Below are 17,900 nucleotides of genomic sequence, written 5' to 3' on the forward strand. Positions count from 1 at the left end.
GGAAACACGGCTGGTCCACCTCCCGGCCCTGACCCAGCCGGACGGACGCTGCTCCCCGGCTGAAGCTGCGGTAGTGACGGTCCCCTCTGCTCCGGGCTGAGCGTTTCAGCCCGGGGAGCAGCTGGCTCTCCCGGCTGTCCCCTGGCGATGGCGGGGTGGGGGACAACAGCCGGACTCACTCGCCATTTCTCCTTCTTTCCAACTGGTGGCTGGCCCCTATGGGACTTGGGCATGGGAAAGGATGCCGAGGACTTGCAATCGCCGTAAGGACCATTGGGGGATGCGGCGGCGGGCGGGCAAGCCCGTGGTGGCGTGCCGGGGCAGTGGGGCGGTGGGCTTCGCCAGCAGCATGCTGCTGCTGAGCCGCTCCGCTCTCCATCTCCCCACCTTGTGGTGGTACCTCTTCCTCTCTGCCGATGCCCAGGAGGTGGCCACGTTCACGGTGCAGTACCGGGTGTTCGAAGAAGTGCCGCCGGGAACGGTGATAGGGACGCTGGCCGAGCACGTCGAGGGTGGCGAGAGCGGCGAAGCAGCGGATGCCTTCCAGCTGATGGAGACCCCCGGGAGGTTCCCACTGCATGTGGGGAGCGGGGACGGGGTGCTCAGCACGGCCGGGCGGGTGGACAGGGAGCAGCTGTGCCGGCACAGCGATCCCTGCTGGGTCTCGTTTGACGTGTTGGCTGCCCGAAACCTGGCTCTTATTCATGTGGAAGTTCAAGTGCTGGACATCAATGACAACGCGCCGCGGTTCCCCACGCCCGAGCTGGAGCTAGAGATGTCGGAGAGCGCATCCCTGCGGACGCGGATCCCGCTGGACCGAGCCCTGGACGCCGATGCCGGCCCCAACGCCCGCTGCTCCTACGCCCTCTCCCCCAGCGAGCACTTTGCCCTGGAGGTCGTCTCCAGCTCTGATGGGACGAGGCACGCAGAGCTCGTTGTGGTTAAAGAAGTGGACCGTGAGCTGCACTCCTCCTTCGACCTTGTGCTGACAGCCACTGACCATGGGGAGCCACCAAAATCAGGTACCGCTTTAATTAAAGTCATCGTCCTTGACTCCAATGATAACAGCCCCGTCTTTGCAGAGAGCTCTTTGACGGTTGAGGTTTGGGAGGATGCTCTGCCCGGGACCCTCCTTGTGACAGTCACGGCCACTGACCCCGACCAGGGTCCCAATGGGGAGATCGAGTACAGCCTGAGCAAGCACGCGCCCCCAGAGGTGCTGAGCACTTTTGGCATCGATGCCCGCACGGGCAGCATCATCCTGAAGCACCCACTGGACTATGAGGAAACCCACTCCTACGAGCTGGATGTGCAAGCCCGGGACCTGGGCGCCAACCCCATCCCAGCACACTGCAAGATCCTGGTCAAAGTCCTGGATGTCAACGACAACGCTCCCGATGTCCATGTCACCTGGGCCGCACGGGTGCCCGTCCTCTCCGAAGCCCTCCCCAAAGACAGTTTCGTGGCTCTGGTGACGGCCAGTGACCCTGATTCGGGGAGCAACGGGCAAGTGCATTGCTCCCTCAGTCAAGGGTATGAGCACTTCAGGCTGAAGAGGACCAACAGCCACAGCTACGTGCTGATGACCAACGCCACGCTGGACAGGGAGCTGCGTGCCGAGTACAACCTGACGTTGGTGGTGCGGGACCAGGGTGACCTTTCCTTGGCGGTGCTGAAGCATCTCACTATCTGCATCAGCGACGTCAATGACAATGCCCCCTCCTTCGAGAAGGCCACCTATGAGGTTGCTGTTGCTGAGAACAGCAAAGCACCTGCCTTCTTGCTCACCGTCCGTGCCACCGACCCTGACCTGGGCTTCAATGGGAAAATCACCTACAGCATCTCGGACTCCTCTGCTTCAGGTCTGGTCTCAATCGACCCCACCACTGGGGATGTTTTTGCCCTCCAAGCTTTTGATTATGAGCAGGTGAAGAGTCTGGAGTTCCTGGTGACCGCGGAGGATGGTGGTCACCCCAAGCTGGCGTCCAACGCCTCCATCAGGCTGGCTGTGCTGGACCAGAATGACAACGCACCCGCCATCACCACGCCAGTGCTGGTGGGAGGCGCAGCCACACTCTCCATCCTGGTCAATGTGGAGACAGGGTGCTTCTGGGTGGTGCCTGGGAATGGGAGCACCCAAGGGACTGCAGCGGTGACCAATGCAACACTCGTGTCATGTGCCAGCACTCCCTTCCTCTTCACCATCGCGGCCAGGGATGTGGACTCTGGCATCAACGGGGCTCTCCGGTATGATCTGGTGGGTGGGGATGATGTTGGGCTCTTCATCCTGGACCCTCTCTTGGGGCAGGTCTTCCTCAACGCCAGCAACGCCAGCAGCCTCGCCGGCAGCGAGCGGGAGCTGGTGGTGCGGGTGAGCGATGAGGGGGACATCCCCCTGCACACCCTGGCCCGGGTCCGCTTAGTTTTCCGGCATCACGGGGCGTTCTCCAAAATCTCAGCCCAGGATCCTGGGTGGCTGAGCCCGGCCGTGGTGGTCGTTATCTGCCTGGCCGCTCTCCTGGGCGGGTGCCTTCTCCTTTTGGCTTTAACCCTGTCTTTGCGTAAGAAAGAGAAGAAGGACAGCATGGCCTACAACTGCAGGGAGGCAGAGGATGCCCGCAGGCAGCAGCAGCTCAAGAAGCCCCACAGGCAGATCCAGAAGACGGACATCCACCTTGTCCCGCTGCTCCGGGGCCGTCCCCGGGAGGCTGAGCCCCCCCGTCCCTGCCAGGAGGATCTGCCCAGCACAGCTACCCCCGCGGCGGGTGGCTGCCCACAGGCTCCCCTTCACCTCACCCCCACTCTCTACAGGACCCTGAGAAATCAGAGGACCCAAAAGGACTCAGACGAGCAGCAGGGGACCTTCACCCTGCCCATCCTGCAGCGCCAGCCCCACAGACCAAAAAATCCGGCGAAAGAGGCTGTGAGCCCCCTGGATGCACCACCGCACTGCAAGAGCTTGGTGAAGCCACCAGAGGGGCCCATGGGAGAGCCCCCATTGCCACCCAACCAGCCCGTGGGTGCTGGGGGACCTGGGCAGCCCCAGCCCCACCAGCACATCCTCAGGAGCCTGGTCCGGCTGTCGCTGGTGGCACTGGCGGAGCAGAGCCCCACGGGGGAGTTCGCGATGGAGTCACCCCCGGTGCAGGTAGGAGATGCTCTGCGTGTTGTTGGAGGTGTGGGCACCCCTCTCACTTCCCCCCAATGCCTTCCTTGCCCGGGCCTTGCACACCCCGGGGTGGTGGGAACGTGCAACCTGATGGTCTTTGCTTGGTCTCTTCTCCCAGCCCTGGGCAGAGGTGCCCCAGCAGCAGGGGTTGGGTAGGATGAACGGCCACCACACCATGGCCAGGGTCTCCCCACACCCACCAGGACACCCTGGGAGCTGGGGGTGGAGGATGGCTGTCACGGGGAGAAGGGGACAATCCTGTGCTCGCTTCCCCAGGGGAGGGGGCAGGCAGGGAACGGTGGGCAGAGATGGGGCAGGTGGGCTACCCGGCCGCTTGTTTCCACCCCCCCCGGCGTGGGGATGCTGAACCATCTGCAGGAGGAGGAAACGCTATAAAAAGGCCGGAGGGGTTCGGAGGGGACGTCCTGGCAGGAAGCAGCTTGAGTGGCGACCCGCCGGGGCTCAACAGGCTTTTCCTGCCTTACAGCAAATCTCCCAGCTGCTCTCCCTGCTGCACCAGGGCCAGTTCCAGCCCAAAACAAACCACAGGGGAAACAAGTACACGGCCAAGAATGGCAGCAGGTAAGGCTGGCTCTCAGCCCTTCCCTTCCCCACGCCCCGTTGCCCCGCGTCTCTGCTGCCTCTGCTTCAGCCCCACTGGCCCAAGAGCCTCCAAGGGCAGGAGACACCAGGGCAGCAGACACCCAAGGCAAGACCTCGTCACCGGTTTTGCCGACCTGAGTTGGGGAGGTAGGTCCTCCCTTCAGGGGCTGGCTGTGCTCTCCACTGGTATCCAGCAACCTCCTAGGGCTGCTCTTTGCCTCCTTCCTGGAGGTCCTTTGGCAGCTCCTTCCATACTCGCCTGAGCTCCTCCATGGCCACGAACCATCTGCCTGTCCTTGCTAGGGGAACACCGATGTGTTCAAGCGTGACGGGAAGGTGCGCTCATGAGCACAGAGGGTCCCAGCTTTGGAGGCAGCAGCAGCACAAGGGTGCGTTTTCCCACGGCTCTGGGTACCTGCTTAGAGGTGCTGTTGCCTGCTGACATGAGTTTAGGGCATCTGTCCCTGGGCCAAGAGGGAGATGCTGCTAGCAGGGATGGGAAGGACTGAGACATCCCAGCTCTGAGCTGAAGGTGTTCCCAGAGACAAACTATGGTGTTCCCATTAAATTATGCTATTGACATCTCTGGATGAACGCTCCTGAGGATGCCAGGGCTTCATCACTTCTTCGTCATGTCCTCCCTGTCCCGACCTGCCCAGGCCATGGGCAGACACAGCTTTCCACCTTTCTCATCACCATCTCCACCTGGTGAGGACGGAGAGGGAGGGAGAGCCGCCCTGGGGCTGCAGGGGCAGGGCTGGCCTGGGCTGCTTCTCGCCTGGTCCTGCACGAGGGAAGCTCCTCCGAATTCACGGGGAAGAGCCAGCAGCTCCCTGTTTGCGCAGGATCTCCCCACAGAAGGATAAAAACAGACAATGCCCACATCCCACCTCTGGGAAAAAGACAACCACCTTCAAAGTAATCGTTGGGGCAGGGTCGTGCTGAGAGTTAAGTGTGACCTGGGTGTTTTGGCCCCCTCGCAGGGCTGCGGGGCTGGACGCTGACTGCCTGAGCACGAAGGACAGCGGGCATGGCGAGAGTGAGGCGGAGGACCGCGATTCGGAGAGCGGGTTTGAGCTCTCCGTGCCGCAGCTGGTGGGAGAGGAGCTGGAGACCCTCCTGGAGCCGCAGGCAGGTGAGGTGGCCTCGCTACCGGGAGCACGCTGGGGCTGGTGGGGGGGGTCCAGCCGTGGGATCTCCTCAAGTAACACACTGAGCCCATTCAGAAGAGAGAACTGGCTGGTCTGCAGCAAGCCAGGGGACATCTCGTCTCCTAGGGTGGCTCTGACAGTGGCAGATACTTGGGACAGTGTGTGTGGACCATCCTACGCTGCTGGTACCAGGCAGTTTACAGCAAAGGGACTTGCTGAGCTTCATGTTGGATTTTTTCATGTGTTTAATCGCGCTTGGTAGATCTTTCCTCCCATGGATGCGTCTTCTGTTGTTGAGTTGGTTTGTGAGGTAGACCTCTGTTGGGGTGAAGTCCAGTTTAACTATGCACCACGTGAACCGCGTCCCATGCTGACCTGAGCCCCTTCGTTTCATGGTCTCCAGAGTGAGAAAGGTGAAGCGTTGTCCTAGTCACGCCTCTTAAAATGTTATATACCCTTTGAACCCCATCAGGCTCCTATTTGCTACCAGGCTGAACCAGTCCTGTCTCATCTCCTGTGGCCAACCTGTTACTAATTTTAGTTTTTAACCTTCACTGAGATGCGGTGACCGGAATTGTGCGCAGTGTTTAGGATACATTTACGCTGGTGGTATAAGGAGGTCTTCTGCTTTGTTCTTCACTCCTGTCCTGCCCAAGCTCCACGCTGAGCTCTGTTACCAAACTGTCCATGGTGACTCCCAAATCCCTCCTCTGCGTGATGGGAGAGTCATCAATACATGACAATCCCCGTGACAATTATCCAACAGCGGATGACACAGAAATCCACCGGCCACTTTTTGCTCATGGCACTCGGTATCATTAGGTCCTTCAGCAACCCTCCCCCCTCCGCTTTTATGTTGTTGGGTGTTTTAGTGGAGTCAACACCAACATCCACCTCTCCATGTCATTTATCGCTGGGACTCCACTAATGACCTCCCTTTGCAGGGAAGATTATTTATTCCTACCCTCGCTTTCCAGCTTTTAACACATACCAGTCCCTGACAGAACCTGGCCGCTAATTCAGGGGCAGCTCAGGTCCCCTGGGAGCCTGGCTGGTGCTCTTCTGAGAGCTTGGGTGTCCTCGGTCAACCAGGACCCCTTCACCCACCTCTTCCAAAGATGCCAACACATTTGCAAAATGCAATTCCCCACCTTGCAAATGTCACGTCCGTTCTTGTCCGAGTGGCAGGTACTCGGCTCTCCCTCTGCTGAGTCTCACATATGATGGTTTCTGTGAATCTGCCTGCTCTAGGTTCACCTTCATGTGCTTAAAAACTTACGTCACAATTTCTGCCTTCCCTTCCTCTGTACCGTATTCATTTGAAGCAGTAGTTAACGAACAGCAGTTAATAAACCAAGCAATTTCATATCTGAGTTCCTCTAGCACTCCGGGGTGAATACCATCTGGGCCTGACATTTTCTACATGTTCCTTTTATTGATTTGTTCTACAAAATCTCTTCTACTGGCATTTCAATTTGAAAGAGTTGGGCTGACTCACGTCCTGTAGCAGAAATTTCATTGTGGAGCCTCCGCGCTCCTCCGCAGCAAGAGGAACTCATTGAGGTTTGCGGCTGCGGTGGTTTTCATTCCAGAGCTGGGCGTTTTCTGTCCTCTTGCTCAGACGGAGAACCACGCTGCTTCTCTCCGTTTGCCTTCCTGCCCTTTTATTCTAGTCAGGAGCAAGCGAAAGAAAGGTTGGGTGAAACAAGAGCTGGAAGTTCCCTCAGATTTAAAGGTCCTGCAGCCAAGAGCAGGGAGCAAAGAGGCTGCCCAGCTCCATCCCATGCGTGCACTGACATGCACTGGTCCCAGTAAAGGGACTGGTGGACCTGCTCAGTAGATCTGTCTGGATGCAGTCATGCCCCGACAGGTAGCCTGCTAGAAAATCTGTGTTATGGCCAGCCATATCTGTGAAGGGCCGCCTCCCATACGTCGTGGATTTGATAGGAAAAAAACCAACCCACCCTTTTACCAAATTAGTGGAATTTCACAGCAAACGCCAGTGGCGCGTGCTGAGGCCATGCCAGTGTGGCTTCCGGCCCACGCAGCAGTGCCGGCCATGACAAAAGAGGCTGCCCTGCCTCAGTGGTGAAAAAACAACCTTAACCGTGAGCCCAGACCTTCCCAAAGAGGCAATGGAGCGCAGACGACGGAGCTGCCGGGCTCCTTCCTCCTCTCCCAAACACAAACAGAGAAGCGGACTTGCATCCGGAGAGAGGGAGGAAGGAAGCATTGCTTGGGCTCAGGAGTATCGTAACAGCTGGCTGAGGCTGTCTGGCTCTTTGTGCTATTCGCAGCGGGGGGTGTGTGTGTGTGTGTGTGGGGAAACAGCAGGAAAATCTGTCCCAGCCACAATCGGGGTTGTTTATGCTCTAAGCATCGAGCCAGGGGCTGAACTCTCCGCGCTCAGCACCGTCTATTAACACCTATTCCCCCACCAGCGAAACAAGAGTGTTCGCAGCAGCAGATGAGAGGTATAACTTTATTCATTATAAAAATAATAAAAAAAAAAAAACCCACCAAGGCCAAACACCATTAAAATAAGGCAGTAAAGAGTTATCGGTCAAATTAAACATACCTAATTACAAGGTTTCATGGTCACAGGACCATCAGCCTACAGCGTCTCGGTTCTCCCCGCAGCGAGCGGACTGCTGCTGTGCTCCGCTCCAGAGCCGAAGCGTCAAAATATTCAGGGAATGCTTCTCGCAGCCCGAGGAGCAGACAACTGTGAATGTTTTAGAGCAAAAATGTGGGATTTCAGCACGCTTGGGAGATCTCATAAAGAACAGTCACCGCGACGGAAAGAAAATACTGAGATTGCAGAAAGAAATCCTGGAAGTTAAGCAACACAAGAGAATTTTGGGGCTTCAGCTGCAACAAAATCGAAGCGATGTACTTGCCCTTTTCTCCCCACTAGGTTTGAATCCCAACCCTCACCCCCATCCCACCCCAGGACAGAGTTGTTTTTCAGAGAAAAAGGACTAATTACTTAGCTGGCTGAGGAAGGAGACTTGTCTCAGTGACTGAGGGCCCCTGCCAGTGACTGAGGACCACGTGTCCCAGGCGGTGGCAGGGTATCGATTACCTTCTGGAAGCAGCATTAAGTGCATGAGTACGGTGACCCTCCTCTGGGAGGGCACTTTATAAGTCAGAGCCACAAAATCATTATAATAACACCAGCTCTTGCTATCTGGTTGGGACTGCCGGGGTTTTTGGTGTTTTGTTACCAGACGCCAGCGATTTGTTTTGCTGCCCTCCGACTCAACGGCGTTTCACGAGCCGGCGGTCGCCTCCAACCTCCCGGTGGTTCCGGGTTACGCTGTGGAAACGCAGCGACGCGGGGCTGGACGGCGGCGTCTGTGCATCCCATCACGGAGCCTTGTTTACCAACTGCAAAGCTCTACTTTAAAAAACAAGAACCCCCGTTTCCTTTCCTGCCGTCTGATGAGGAAGCTATTCCAGGCTCACCCTGCTATGGGGTCCTTCCTTTCATTTCCAGTTTATGTCTATTCATGGACAGTTATAATCACTTCTTCTTTTGCCAACGCTATTTTAAGCATAAAGATTTCCTTTGTCGGTGCTTATCCCATCAAAATAATGACAGGTTGCAGCCGGATCCCCAGTGAGCGCTTGCTTCCTTAGGCTAAGCAACCCCTACCTCTTGGGGCGTCCGTCATCTAAGCCTGGACCCGCTCCTGTTCCCACCTCAGTAGTTCCCTCTGCACTTCTGTCTTTTCAGATCCTCTTTCCCACAGAGGGATCATCAGATTTGTACGTAACGCTCCCAACCAGGTCTCGCCAGACCTAGTGACAATGCCACGGCTATGTCTTCGCGCCAACAGGGAATACCTTGACCAGCACATTGTCTGATTTCATTTGCCCGTTTCGGGGCAGAATCGCATTACTGGTACATTAACGAGCCCGCAGCCACCACCCACACCAGGCTCCCGCTGCTCCTCATCTGTTTCTCTAATTGATGAACTTTACAGCTCAATTTTTTTTGTTACTAGTCTTCTACCATCCAGCTGTGCATTTTATAATCCAGAATTTAATTCCGCTTCTGTTATTATTGCTTTTGTAATAACCCGTTTCTTCGCGGACTCAATATGCCTGCTTAGCAGCAAATTCCCACCTGAGAGTGACCCTTAAGGGAAGTCCACTAGTGACCTTCTTTCTGTCCGATACTTCCCCCTCGAAAGCTTTCCATTGTCATCTCCCCTTTAGTCAGTCCTAAACCCTCGCTTGCCCCGGCTTTGCTCACAATTTAGTGAAGCGCCACTTGAGGCTGCAATAAATGAAAAAGCAAAGCGATCGTAATGGTTATTATATTAAAAAAACCCAAAACCCAACAACCCAACACAAAACCTCCAGTAGCTTTAAGCCAGTTCTAGTTTGTTTGGTTTTTTTCAAGCTGCTGTTTACAATCAGTCCTCTCACAGTTGATTTCAGGAAGTCTCCTCATCTCTCAGTATTTTTTTTGTCTTTCTTTTGTGCCTTTTTTTTTTTTTTTTTTCCCCTCTCGTCCACTCCACGTCTCACCAACAGTTCTTGTTTTCGCTCCCTGCAGAGCTGGCCCTCAAGAGGCTGACGGCTGCTGACCCGGCCTGGGTGGCTCGGCTCTCCTTGCCGCTCACCAGTAGTTACAAGGACAACGTCTTCTCCCCCGACTCTCCGCATTCACCTCAGGATGAGGAAGCTGCGAGGCAGGAGAAACCAAGGACCTTTGAAACCTTTGGCAAAGGTGCTGGGTCTGACTCGAACGCCGCTGGGACGAGACTGGCCAGCACTTTCCTTTCAGAAATGAGCACCCTCTTTGAAATGATTTTGTCCCAGAAGGTCCAAGTCCACAACGAAACAGGCTCGGGGCTTCTGCGGCAGCTGTCGGCGCGTGGGAAGAGCCTTGGACTGGAAGACGGTGCTCCTGTTCTGTAGGCAGCTTGGTGGCTGTGATAAGGAGAGAAGAGTCAGACAGAGCTTCTTTCCACTTTCGGGGTGCACACGTGTGCTTTAACAGGGTCATTGTATCATCCACACCTAGACTGATCACGACAGGCATTTTTCTTCCTTTGCTTCGCCCCATCAAACTTCTCCACGACTGATGTCACCTTGTTTAGCTCCCTTCTACCTGCCTGTTCTTGCCTTCCCAGCTTTCCTCCTCTCCCACCCTCATCCTTCACCTTACCGTCGCACTCCAGTCGCACAACAGCAGGAGGGTCCTTTCCTCCCAGGGCAGGCCGATCGGGGTGGGGGGGGGATGTTGTTAAATTAACCACAAGCACAACACAGTCGAGCTACACCCACGTGATTGTAGACTGTGCACCACGGATGATAAAATATTACAGTCATGGACTCTGCAACGTGCTGCAGAGTCGGGCTCCAGGATCTCAGTCCTTATTTAAATAAAATTGATTTTTTTTCTAACACTACCGTCTCGGGAACAAGGTGCACTACAGGCGACATGATGATCTGTCTGCAGAGAGCCTGAAAAGGCAACTCAGAAAGGGATATCTGCCTCTTGTCTCCCGCCGATCCTTTCAGCTTTCGTGGTTCTACCACTGCGAACTTGGCATTTTGTAAAACGCCCCAAAACCAGCGCTTCTGCTCTGGCATCTCTGCTACGGCTGCACTAGGTGCCCACAATTTCCTTCTCCATGCTCTCTTTTGAGGCCATTGGATTTTGGAGCGTAGTCCTTGCCCAGAAGCAGACAACAGATGGCTGGAGTCTGCCAAAGGTAACCTGGGAAAAGGGAAGCGCGAAAACACTGTTCTGAAATATTCAGTCACAAGCTTCACCCATACTAGGGGTTTTCACTTTGATCTGCGTGTATGTGAGCTGTAAGACAGTTTTAGGGTAATAGCACGTGTAGGAAAGCTGAGATACGGATATTGGTAACAAAGGAAGGTGGTGTAACCGTGGGGATTTGCGCTCACAGAGAATGGAAAGACAACAGTGGCGTAACCACCTGGAGCGCAGTTGTAGGCTTACGCAGCGGTGCACGCACGGCAGGTAAGTGCTTCTGGATGGTGTACACACAGGGCTCTCTTCTGTACCATAGTTTGCGCCTTGCAACTACGACAGAAGACACCAGAAGAAATGTGGGGCACGCTGGCAAAGTGGCCGTGTGGGCGGGTGGGGAACCACGCTATGGGAGTGAGGGTCAGCCACCACCTCTGCTGCCAGCAACGCACAACATCCTTGCTTGTGACTACATAAGCGAGGCTGAGAAGCGACTACCAGCCTCCCCTCCGGCACAGCGCAAGGCCAGCAGCGCTTTATACACACGGCTTTCATTCCTTCACCATCTTTACCTTAAAAATACTGCGCTGACTTCTCCACAGACACCGCAGTTCACAACGCAGGTTTCTCCAAAGCTAACTTGCTGTCACGCCAGGTGTCTCTGGGTGATATTTTTTAATTTCCTCTTTACTGTTGAGTTAAAAAAGGACAGGCAGCACCACCCGGCAGACATGATCCTGGAGCATCTCAAGGGTGTCTTACCTGTGTTCCTTTTCCATGCACCTAGAGGTGTCAGTGCCCTGCTTTTAGTGCGTGCACACACAAGCCCCAGCAGCAGACAATCATACAGATAATTTCAAGCAGAATAAATGAGAAAGTTATCCCTTCCTGTTGCTCTTGGGACCAAAGGGCAAAAACAACAGAGTAAGATTTCCCCAGGCAGACTCTTTAATATTCAAAATACCCACTGTTGCATTTGGAGTTTCTGAAGTGCTTTGCAGATGACCCCATCGCTGACAATAAACTACGCTGATGGTTTTGCCCCAGCCTGCTTACACTGCCGTTCTGCTAATAGAAATGCCCTGCTGTTTTGTTTCACAAACAAAACCGCCTCTTGCACCAAAACAATGACAGTGAGCCAAATTCTAACTGAGATGCAGCTGTGCAAACCACGAGGGAGGCATATCTGTGACTGCGAGGAGATGCAGCCCTACGGGATTCCTCTGCATCTTGAGAACACACACAGAGGACAAACACGCGGCACAACCTCACGTCTTGCTCTGGAAAGTTACTTTGATGTGCCTGTCAAAGGACAAAACTTTACACAAAAATACATTATAATAAGAGGACTAAAAAGGAGACAAATTCCTCTCTCGGTTCAATTTCCTGATTCTGCAAACTGCTTTCAACCCCCCCCAGCCCTTACCCCCGTCCTGTCCTGACCAATGCGTAAGCACGCTGCGGATTATCACAGAATAGGAAATCCACCCGAGGAATTTCCTGCTAATTGTATCCTGCTTGATAAAGGAAACGGGCTAAGAAAATTTGGTCTGAGAGCAGAAGGAGAGACCAGACTAGAAGAACAATCGGACGTGTTGAGCGCTGGCTGTGCCCCTCCCTGGCCGAATGGAGCCCACAGCAAGTTCAGGATGGGGCCGTTGGCTTTTGTTTTTCAGAGCCTGATCTACACAAAGCACCAGAGCACCACGGCTACAGGAAGCTGGACAGTTTGTACAGATGCCCTTGAACCAGTTTAAACTGGTGTGGACAAATGTCTTTTTCCGGATTCAGCTGCCCCAGTGGAAGAAATTACCGTACCAGCTGCTTGCGGCTGTCTGCCTGACGGTGGTTACTGCCCGCTGGGAGCATTCCTTATCCACTTCAGTGAAAATGAGCTCGCGTGCTTAGCAAACACGTACAATATAAATTTTGAAGCAAACCTTGCTCATTGTGCCTCACAGGGGTGTTCCCACGGGAGCAGCTCACTGCCAGAGCTGGAGGAATAATAACTGGGGACAAAGGACACTGACAATGGTGCAGGATGGCTGAGGACAGCCGTTAGCGTCACCAGTCCAGCTGGATCCATAAGCCATATCCCACAAAAACCTGTATCCCAATAACGAGAATTCACTCTCCTGCTTGCACAGGTTTGAAAGCAGATTAAACTGCCACGATGGCAATGTAGAGACAAGCCCAGATTGTGCTGGTAGCAGAGCCACTGTGGGCACCGCTAGCCTTGAAGTGAGATCAAATCGCCCCAGAGGGCGCAGGCCAGGCCCATCGCAGAGTCAGCTGCCAGCATCACCATACGGTGGCTTGCAAAATTCACTGGGGGACCATGTGCAAGATGTGGAGGGCTCCTGGGATTATAGCCCCAAATCACAGCACCATGGGTGGCGTGGTGGGAGTCTGTATGTAGCTCTATGCAGAAATGTAGGAGCCTAAAAACGTCCTTGTATTGGAAGGCAGAGGGCCAGACGACGTGGTGGCGTAAGAGATATCACAAGGTTTATTCTCAAAGCCCTGGTATTTAAAAATGGCTCTTGTTCCATCAACAGAAAGCTTTCTCTCTGCGCTCACTGCTAGCCTGCTTCCAGCTCCACACAGCCTAAGGAGGGCTGCCTTCCCTTCTGCCTGCGTGTGTCACTTACCGACTGCTCTAGAAACAGCAGTGGTGGGGCTCCAAGCACTGCAGCTCCAGTGACGTTGCCCCGTTTCCGAGGGCACGGCTCCATCCTGCACCGCCGAGCATCATCATGTGGAGTCCGTCTGCGCTCCAAGAGTGGGGCAGGGCGGGGGCAGATTGTCTTGGCTGGGTGGCGTGGAGTCCCGCAGGCACACGCTCAATAGTCCAGAAACAGGGGCTAGAGGAAGAGGCTCTTATTCCGGAAGGGAAGGGATGCTTTGTTTGCACATCTGAAAGTACATTAAAACATGATATTAATGACACGTCGTACTATGGGAATCGCTTCTCCACTTCAGCTCAACTGGAAATAGCTGGTAAGAAGTACAAAGAACTGAAAAGTAAAAGTGTTCCCTTCCCTTCAGTAAAAAGGACTCCTTTTTGCCATGGCCCTGCGCTACCCTTCTTCTGGCAATATGGGCCTGGCTTTCACAGGGTCACTACACGATGCAGTCCCGCACACCCTCTTCCCCCGCTGCCCGCGGTACCTTCCACCTCCTCTTCTAACACTCGCAGTCTCTCCCGGGCGTTCCTGTTCCCCGCAGCAGCTGACTGTCGGTAGTGCTTCATCGCTTCTGCCAGGTTCTGCTGCACTCCAAGGCCCTTCTCATAGCAAACGCCCACATGATACCTGCTTTGGGCATCCTAGCCACAGGAGAAAGCACGGCAATCAGCCCCGCACGACGGAGAAGTGACGACAGCACATGAAAGGAGAACAGAGAGTCTTTAACACCTTCTTTAAAGTTTACTGCTCTATCTTTGGTCACCTTCTTTAAAGTTTACTCCTCCATCTCTCAGACCACATCTTCAGTAATTGAGTCCCTTCTCCGAGCACACTGAAGCAGAATTTCTTACCAGCTATCCCTGACTCTGCTCTTTCCTATCGTTTCGCAATTAAATTCACTGATTTCCCTTGGACATCCAGGTCTGTGTCATGGGAACAAAGAATTGGCTGTCTCTGGAGAATATCCCGATTGTCTCAGGGGTCAGAGCTAAGAGGACTCGGGCAGCCTTGACTGCACCCACATCCTGATCACACCCAAACCCTGAGCACGCCCTGTGGACTGCCCTAACGCACACGTCTTGTGAAAATATAACAAATGCCAGAGAGGTATTTGCTGCCAAAGGTTGGAAGATTCCCCTTGGCAGCATCAGGCCTTCAACACCACAGTGCACCGCTATCTTGCTCAGCCCCACCTAATTATATTCCAGAAGAAACCTCAAGCGGCAGAAATGAAATCAAGCAAGCAAGTGCCAGAGAAAAAGCACCTGAACTACTCAGACATAACTACCTGCTGGGCACGAACTAGAAAGCAGAGGATGTCACTGCAGATGGGTCTGTGAAGCCAAATCCAAACCTGTGATACGTTTCCATGTCGGCTGTGGACTTCATCTTTGAGATCCAATAGGAGACAAAGAGCGTCACACATAGCAAGGAAGCAAGATGATGGTCCTGAAGACATTGAAAAGACAGCAGGGGCTAGTGGTCACCCAGGCCTTTTCCAGCAAAAAAGCCAGCAACATAACTTGAAGAGGATGACTGCCAGAAACAGAATCTAAACAAGGCTTTGCAAAAAAAGAAAATAAGAGGAAAAAAAGGAAAAAAAAAAAAGGAAGTAAGTAGCAAGTTTTAATAAAGCCATGAGAACAGAACATATTGCAAGCGTTGCTGTCTGGGATGGAGCTGGTAGAGGAAAGCGAAGAACTCAATGAGTGGGTGCTTTGCAAAATGTTGCAAGTCTCGGTTTATGACAGCAATAAACTTCTTTAGAGAAGAGATAAACATGTTGAAGGATTGGCACTTCAGATGTGACAAGAGACAGGGTTAAAGAAGTATGAAGTATTCCACTAGCCATCTCTTATATGATGAACGCCTCAAAGACAAGACCGCGAGGAGAAGAGATCCCCAAATTAGCATGGCATAAGTGACTGCGATATTCTTTGAAATCTGAAGGTCAAACTCGGTTCTCCGACAACACTTTTTAATGCGGTCTTTATATTCCGTGGTTGCACGCAGAAAATAAGGGAGGATAAAAAGTGGTAACCAAAGTAAAACAGTTCTCTGAAGCGTTGTTGTATTTGGAAGAACACTCGTCTGAGTTCCCCCCTTGGCTCTAGCACAGAGCAACAACCTGAGAGAAACACTGAACCCACAACTTATTGTGCCTCTTTTCCCTTTTTTGGAGTCGTAGCTAAATGGTGCCATCCTTGCTTCACCCACGTCCAGTAAACATAAATTCATACTCCAAAATAACGGGAAAAGAACGTACTCACAGAGCCCTTCTCCCAGCAGAACACGTGGGGTTCCATCCCAGGGAGCCGAGGCACAAGCCTGCCGCCAAGGATGAGGCTGGGGCATTTCCACAGCCAGCATCCATCAGGAAGCAGAGATGGGGAAAGATGATTGGGTTCCGAGAACAGTCATGGCTGCGATTAAAACACGCAAAACACCAATCGACTGAGGTGTACCCCTGGGACCTGCAGCTACCTGCTAGATTTTTCTGTTGTTAAGGGCTCACTAGGCGTTCAGTAAATGAAAATCGTCTATTTCATGAGATAATTCATTGTTATACTGTGCAGCATATGCCTCTGACATCAGGCTGGAAGAAAGGAGTCAATGATGCAGCTTATGAGAGATCTTTAGCTGATTTGGAATGAAATACTGTATCGTGATGTCTGAGCTGCTGTGGCTAGTCAGGTCTAGTCCCACCAGTGATCTGACAGTGTCTGCATTCTTAAAAGTGTGTGAAAACTGGAGTGGCAAAGTTTGCAAGTATTGTAATGTCATTCGGCGTGATCAAACTTACTGTAAAGAATTAATTGGAGAAGATCTCACAAGATCAAGAGTGGGCAATACAATCACGGAGGAAACTTAGTGTTGACAAATGCAAAATAGCGTCTCTAGAAAGAAATTTGTGAGTCACTGTGATAGTTCCCTGAAGCCATCAAGTCACTGCTCAGTGGCATGCAAAAGGGCAGACAACATCAGGAATTATTGGACGGGAAAACAGAACAAAGCAGAGGATCTCATTATGTCAGATCCCTGGCACACCTCCATCCTGAATCCACTTTTAGTCCAAGCATCTTAAAATGGTCAAAGAAGAATTAGAAAAATAGAGAGAAGGCTGACAAGCAAAACGGAATGACTTAACTACATGGAGAGACAAACTAAACTAGCGCTCTGCAGCCTGCAAAAGAAATGACTCAGAGAGGACACACTAAAGGGCGACCGAATCACAAGTATTAGCCAGAAGAAGAGGGAATAGCTATTCATTATTTTCCATTATACAAAAGCTGTGGGGACTGAAGTTAAAATGAACAAGTTCTTCAGAAAAAAACAGCTATTACAACACCGTGAGAGCTGAAAATGAGCGAACAATGTCGCAGCGCTGTAAAGAAACAGAACTGTGGGATGCAGAAACCTGGCTGCAAGACGTGGCATGTCATACTTCAACTGCTCTAAGTGCTGGTAAGGGTTGAGGAGCAGTACTATGCCAAGATTGTGGCACTGCCCTTCAAAAAAATAAGCCTGGGTCACTTGGAGAAAGTTCAACAGCAAGCCAGAAAATTGTTGGTGATCTAGACCACGCGATGCGTCAGAACGAACTCAAACGACGGGGGAAGGCTGAACGGAGATTCAAGTATTTAAGTACGTTACAGGTCCCTGCAAAGAAATAGAAATAACTTTTCATCCTCTCTACAGAAGGGAAGAAATAGCGGGGCAATTTTGAAGAAGAGATTCAAGATAGACGCAACAAACTTCTCAAAATGATACAGTAGTGAAAGAGTTTGACTGAAGAGGGTGTAGATGCTCCATAATGGAAACCTGTAAAATTATGCCAGATGAATATAAACACCGGTGCTAGAAGAACTACTCCAACCCAATAGGGATATTTCTATATTCATGTTTTGTAGGGTCTGTGTCCCAGGGCCTGTTTCGTCTCCAAGATGCACCAAGGCTCCACTCTCTCCTTTCAGACAGCGTGATAAAGTCCCAACACTCACTCCCATCTCCAAGAAGCCCTAAAATCTGCCACCTATAACCTGCAATGATCCCAAACTGAGAACAATCGTAGCTTACAAAGGCAGTACTTACACCGTTCTTCGCTGCCAGCAGCAGGTACTTCAGACCTCTCTTTTCCTTGGGTTGCAGCCCCCTCATGTAGAACACCCCAAGATAAGCCTGTGCCTGCAACAAAACCACATAGTACAAATCAGCCTGGATTTTCCCCCTTAATTACTCCAGTTCTTTTACTGATTTTGCGAGTTGATCAAATGCTGGGGTTACTGAGGCAAGACGGGTGTGCTAAATACCCTGCTTGCTCAGAGCCTGACTGAGAGAAGGAGGGTCTGTCCTAGGAAAAATGAGTCTGACATGGTAAACATGAAAACTCACATTTCATCGATAGAACTCCACTATACGTGCAGTAACATAGAATCCTAGAATGTGTTGGGTTGGAAGGGACCTCTAAAGGCCATCTAGTCCAACCCCCTGCAGTGAGCAGGGACATCTTCAACTAGATCAGGTTGCTCAGAGCCTCATCCAGCCTGGCCTTG

At 52.6% G+C, this 17,900-nt stretch overlaps 2 protein-coding genes across 5 annotated transcripts in view; one reads left to right on the top strand and one right to left on the bottom strand.

Moving 5' to 3' along the window:
- PCDH12 (protocadherin 12) lies at window positions 1–10,344 on the top strand. 3 transcript variants are annotated; one of them, XM_054217551.1, is made up of 5 exons: window positions 1–2,247; window positions 2,812–3,148; window positions 3,657–3,751; window positions 4,756–4,907; window positions 9,491–10,344. In XM_054217551.1, the coding sequence occupies exons 1-5, from the start codon at window positions 242–244 to the stop codon at window positions 9,853–9,855; spliced, it is 2,955 nt and encodes a 984-aa protein (XP_054073526.1). In that variant the 5' UTR covers window positions 1–241; the 3' UTR covers window positions 9,856–10,344. The 3 variants fall into 3 exon arrangements, with proteins under 3 accessions (XP_054073526.1, XP_054073525.1, XP_054073524.1); XM_054217550.1 differs by having other exon boundaries at window positions 3–263; window positions 425–3,148; XM_054217549.1 differs by having other exon boundaries at window positions 3–3,148.
- Window positions 9,235–17,900, bottom strand: part of DELE1 (DAP3 binding cell death enhancer 1) — a 20,938-nt gene continuing 12,272 nt past the window's right edge. For both annotated transcript variants that reach the window (XM_054217553.1, XM_054217552.1), the window contains exons 9-12: window positions 17,440–17,532; window positions 13,832–13,988; window positions 13,312–13,576; window positions 9,235–9,867 (exon numbers count right to left, since the gene is read on the bottom strand). In XM_054217553.1, coding sequence (XP_054073528.1) covers window positions 13,320–13,576; window positions 13,832–13,988; window positions 17,440–17,532 — 507 coding nt within the window. In that variant the 3' untranslated portion in view covers window positions 9,235–9,867; window positions 13,312–13,319. The remainder of the gene's footprint in view (window positions 9,868–13,311; window positions 13,577–13,831; window positions 13,989–17,439; window positions 17,533–17,900) is intronic.

The sequence above is a fragment of the Rissa tridactyla genome, chromosome 11, assembly GCF_028500815.1.
Source record: "Rissa tridactyla isolate bRisTri1 chromosome 11, bRisTri1.patW.cur.20221130, whole genome shotgun sequence".
NCBI classification, from domain to species: domain Eukaryota; kingdom Metazoa; phylum Chordata; class Aves; order Charadriiformes; family Laridae; genus Rissa; species Rissa tridactyla.

Coding starts and splice junctions, on each gene's coding strand:
- PCDH12 (XM_054217549.1), top strand. CDS start 242: ATGCCGAGGACTTGCAATCGCCGTAAGGACCATTGGGGGATGCGGCGG. Junction 3,149..3,656: donor TGGAGTCACCCCCGGTGCAG/GTAGGAGATGCT, acceptor CCTGCCTTACAG/CAAATCTCCCAGCTGCTCTC. Junction 3,752..4,755: donor ACGGCCAAGAATGGCAGCAG/GTAAGGCTGGCT, acceptor GCCCCCTCGCAG/GGCTGCGGGGCTGGACGCTG.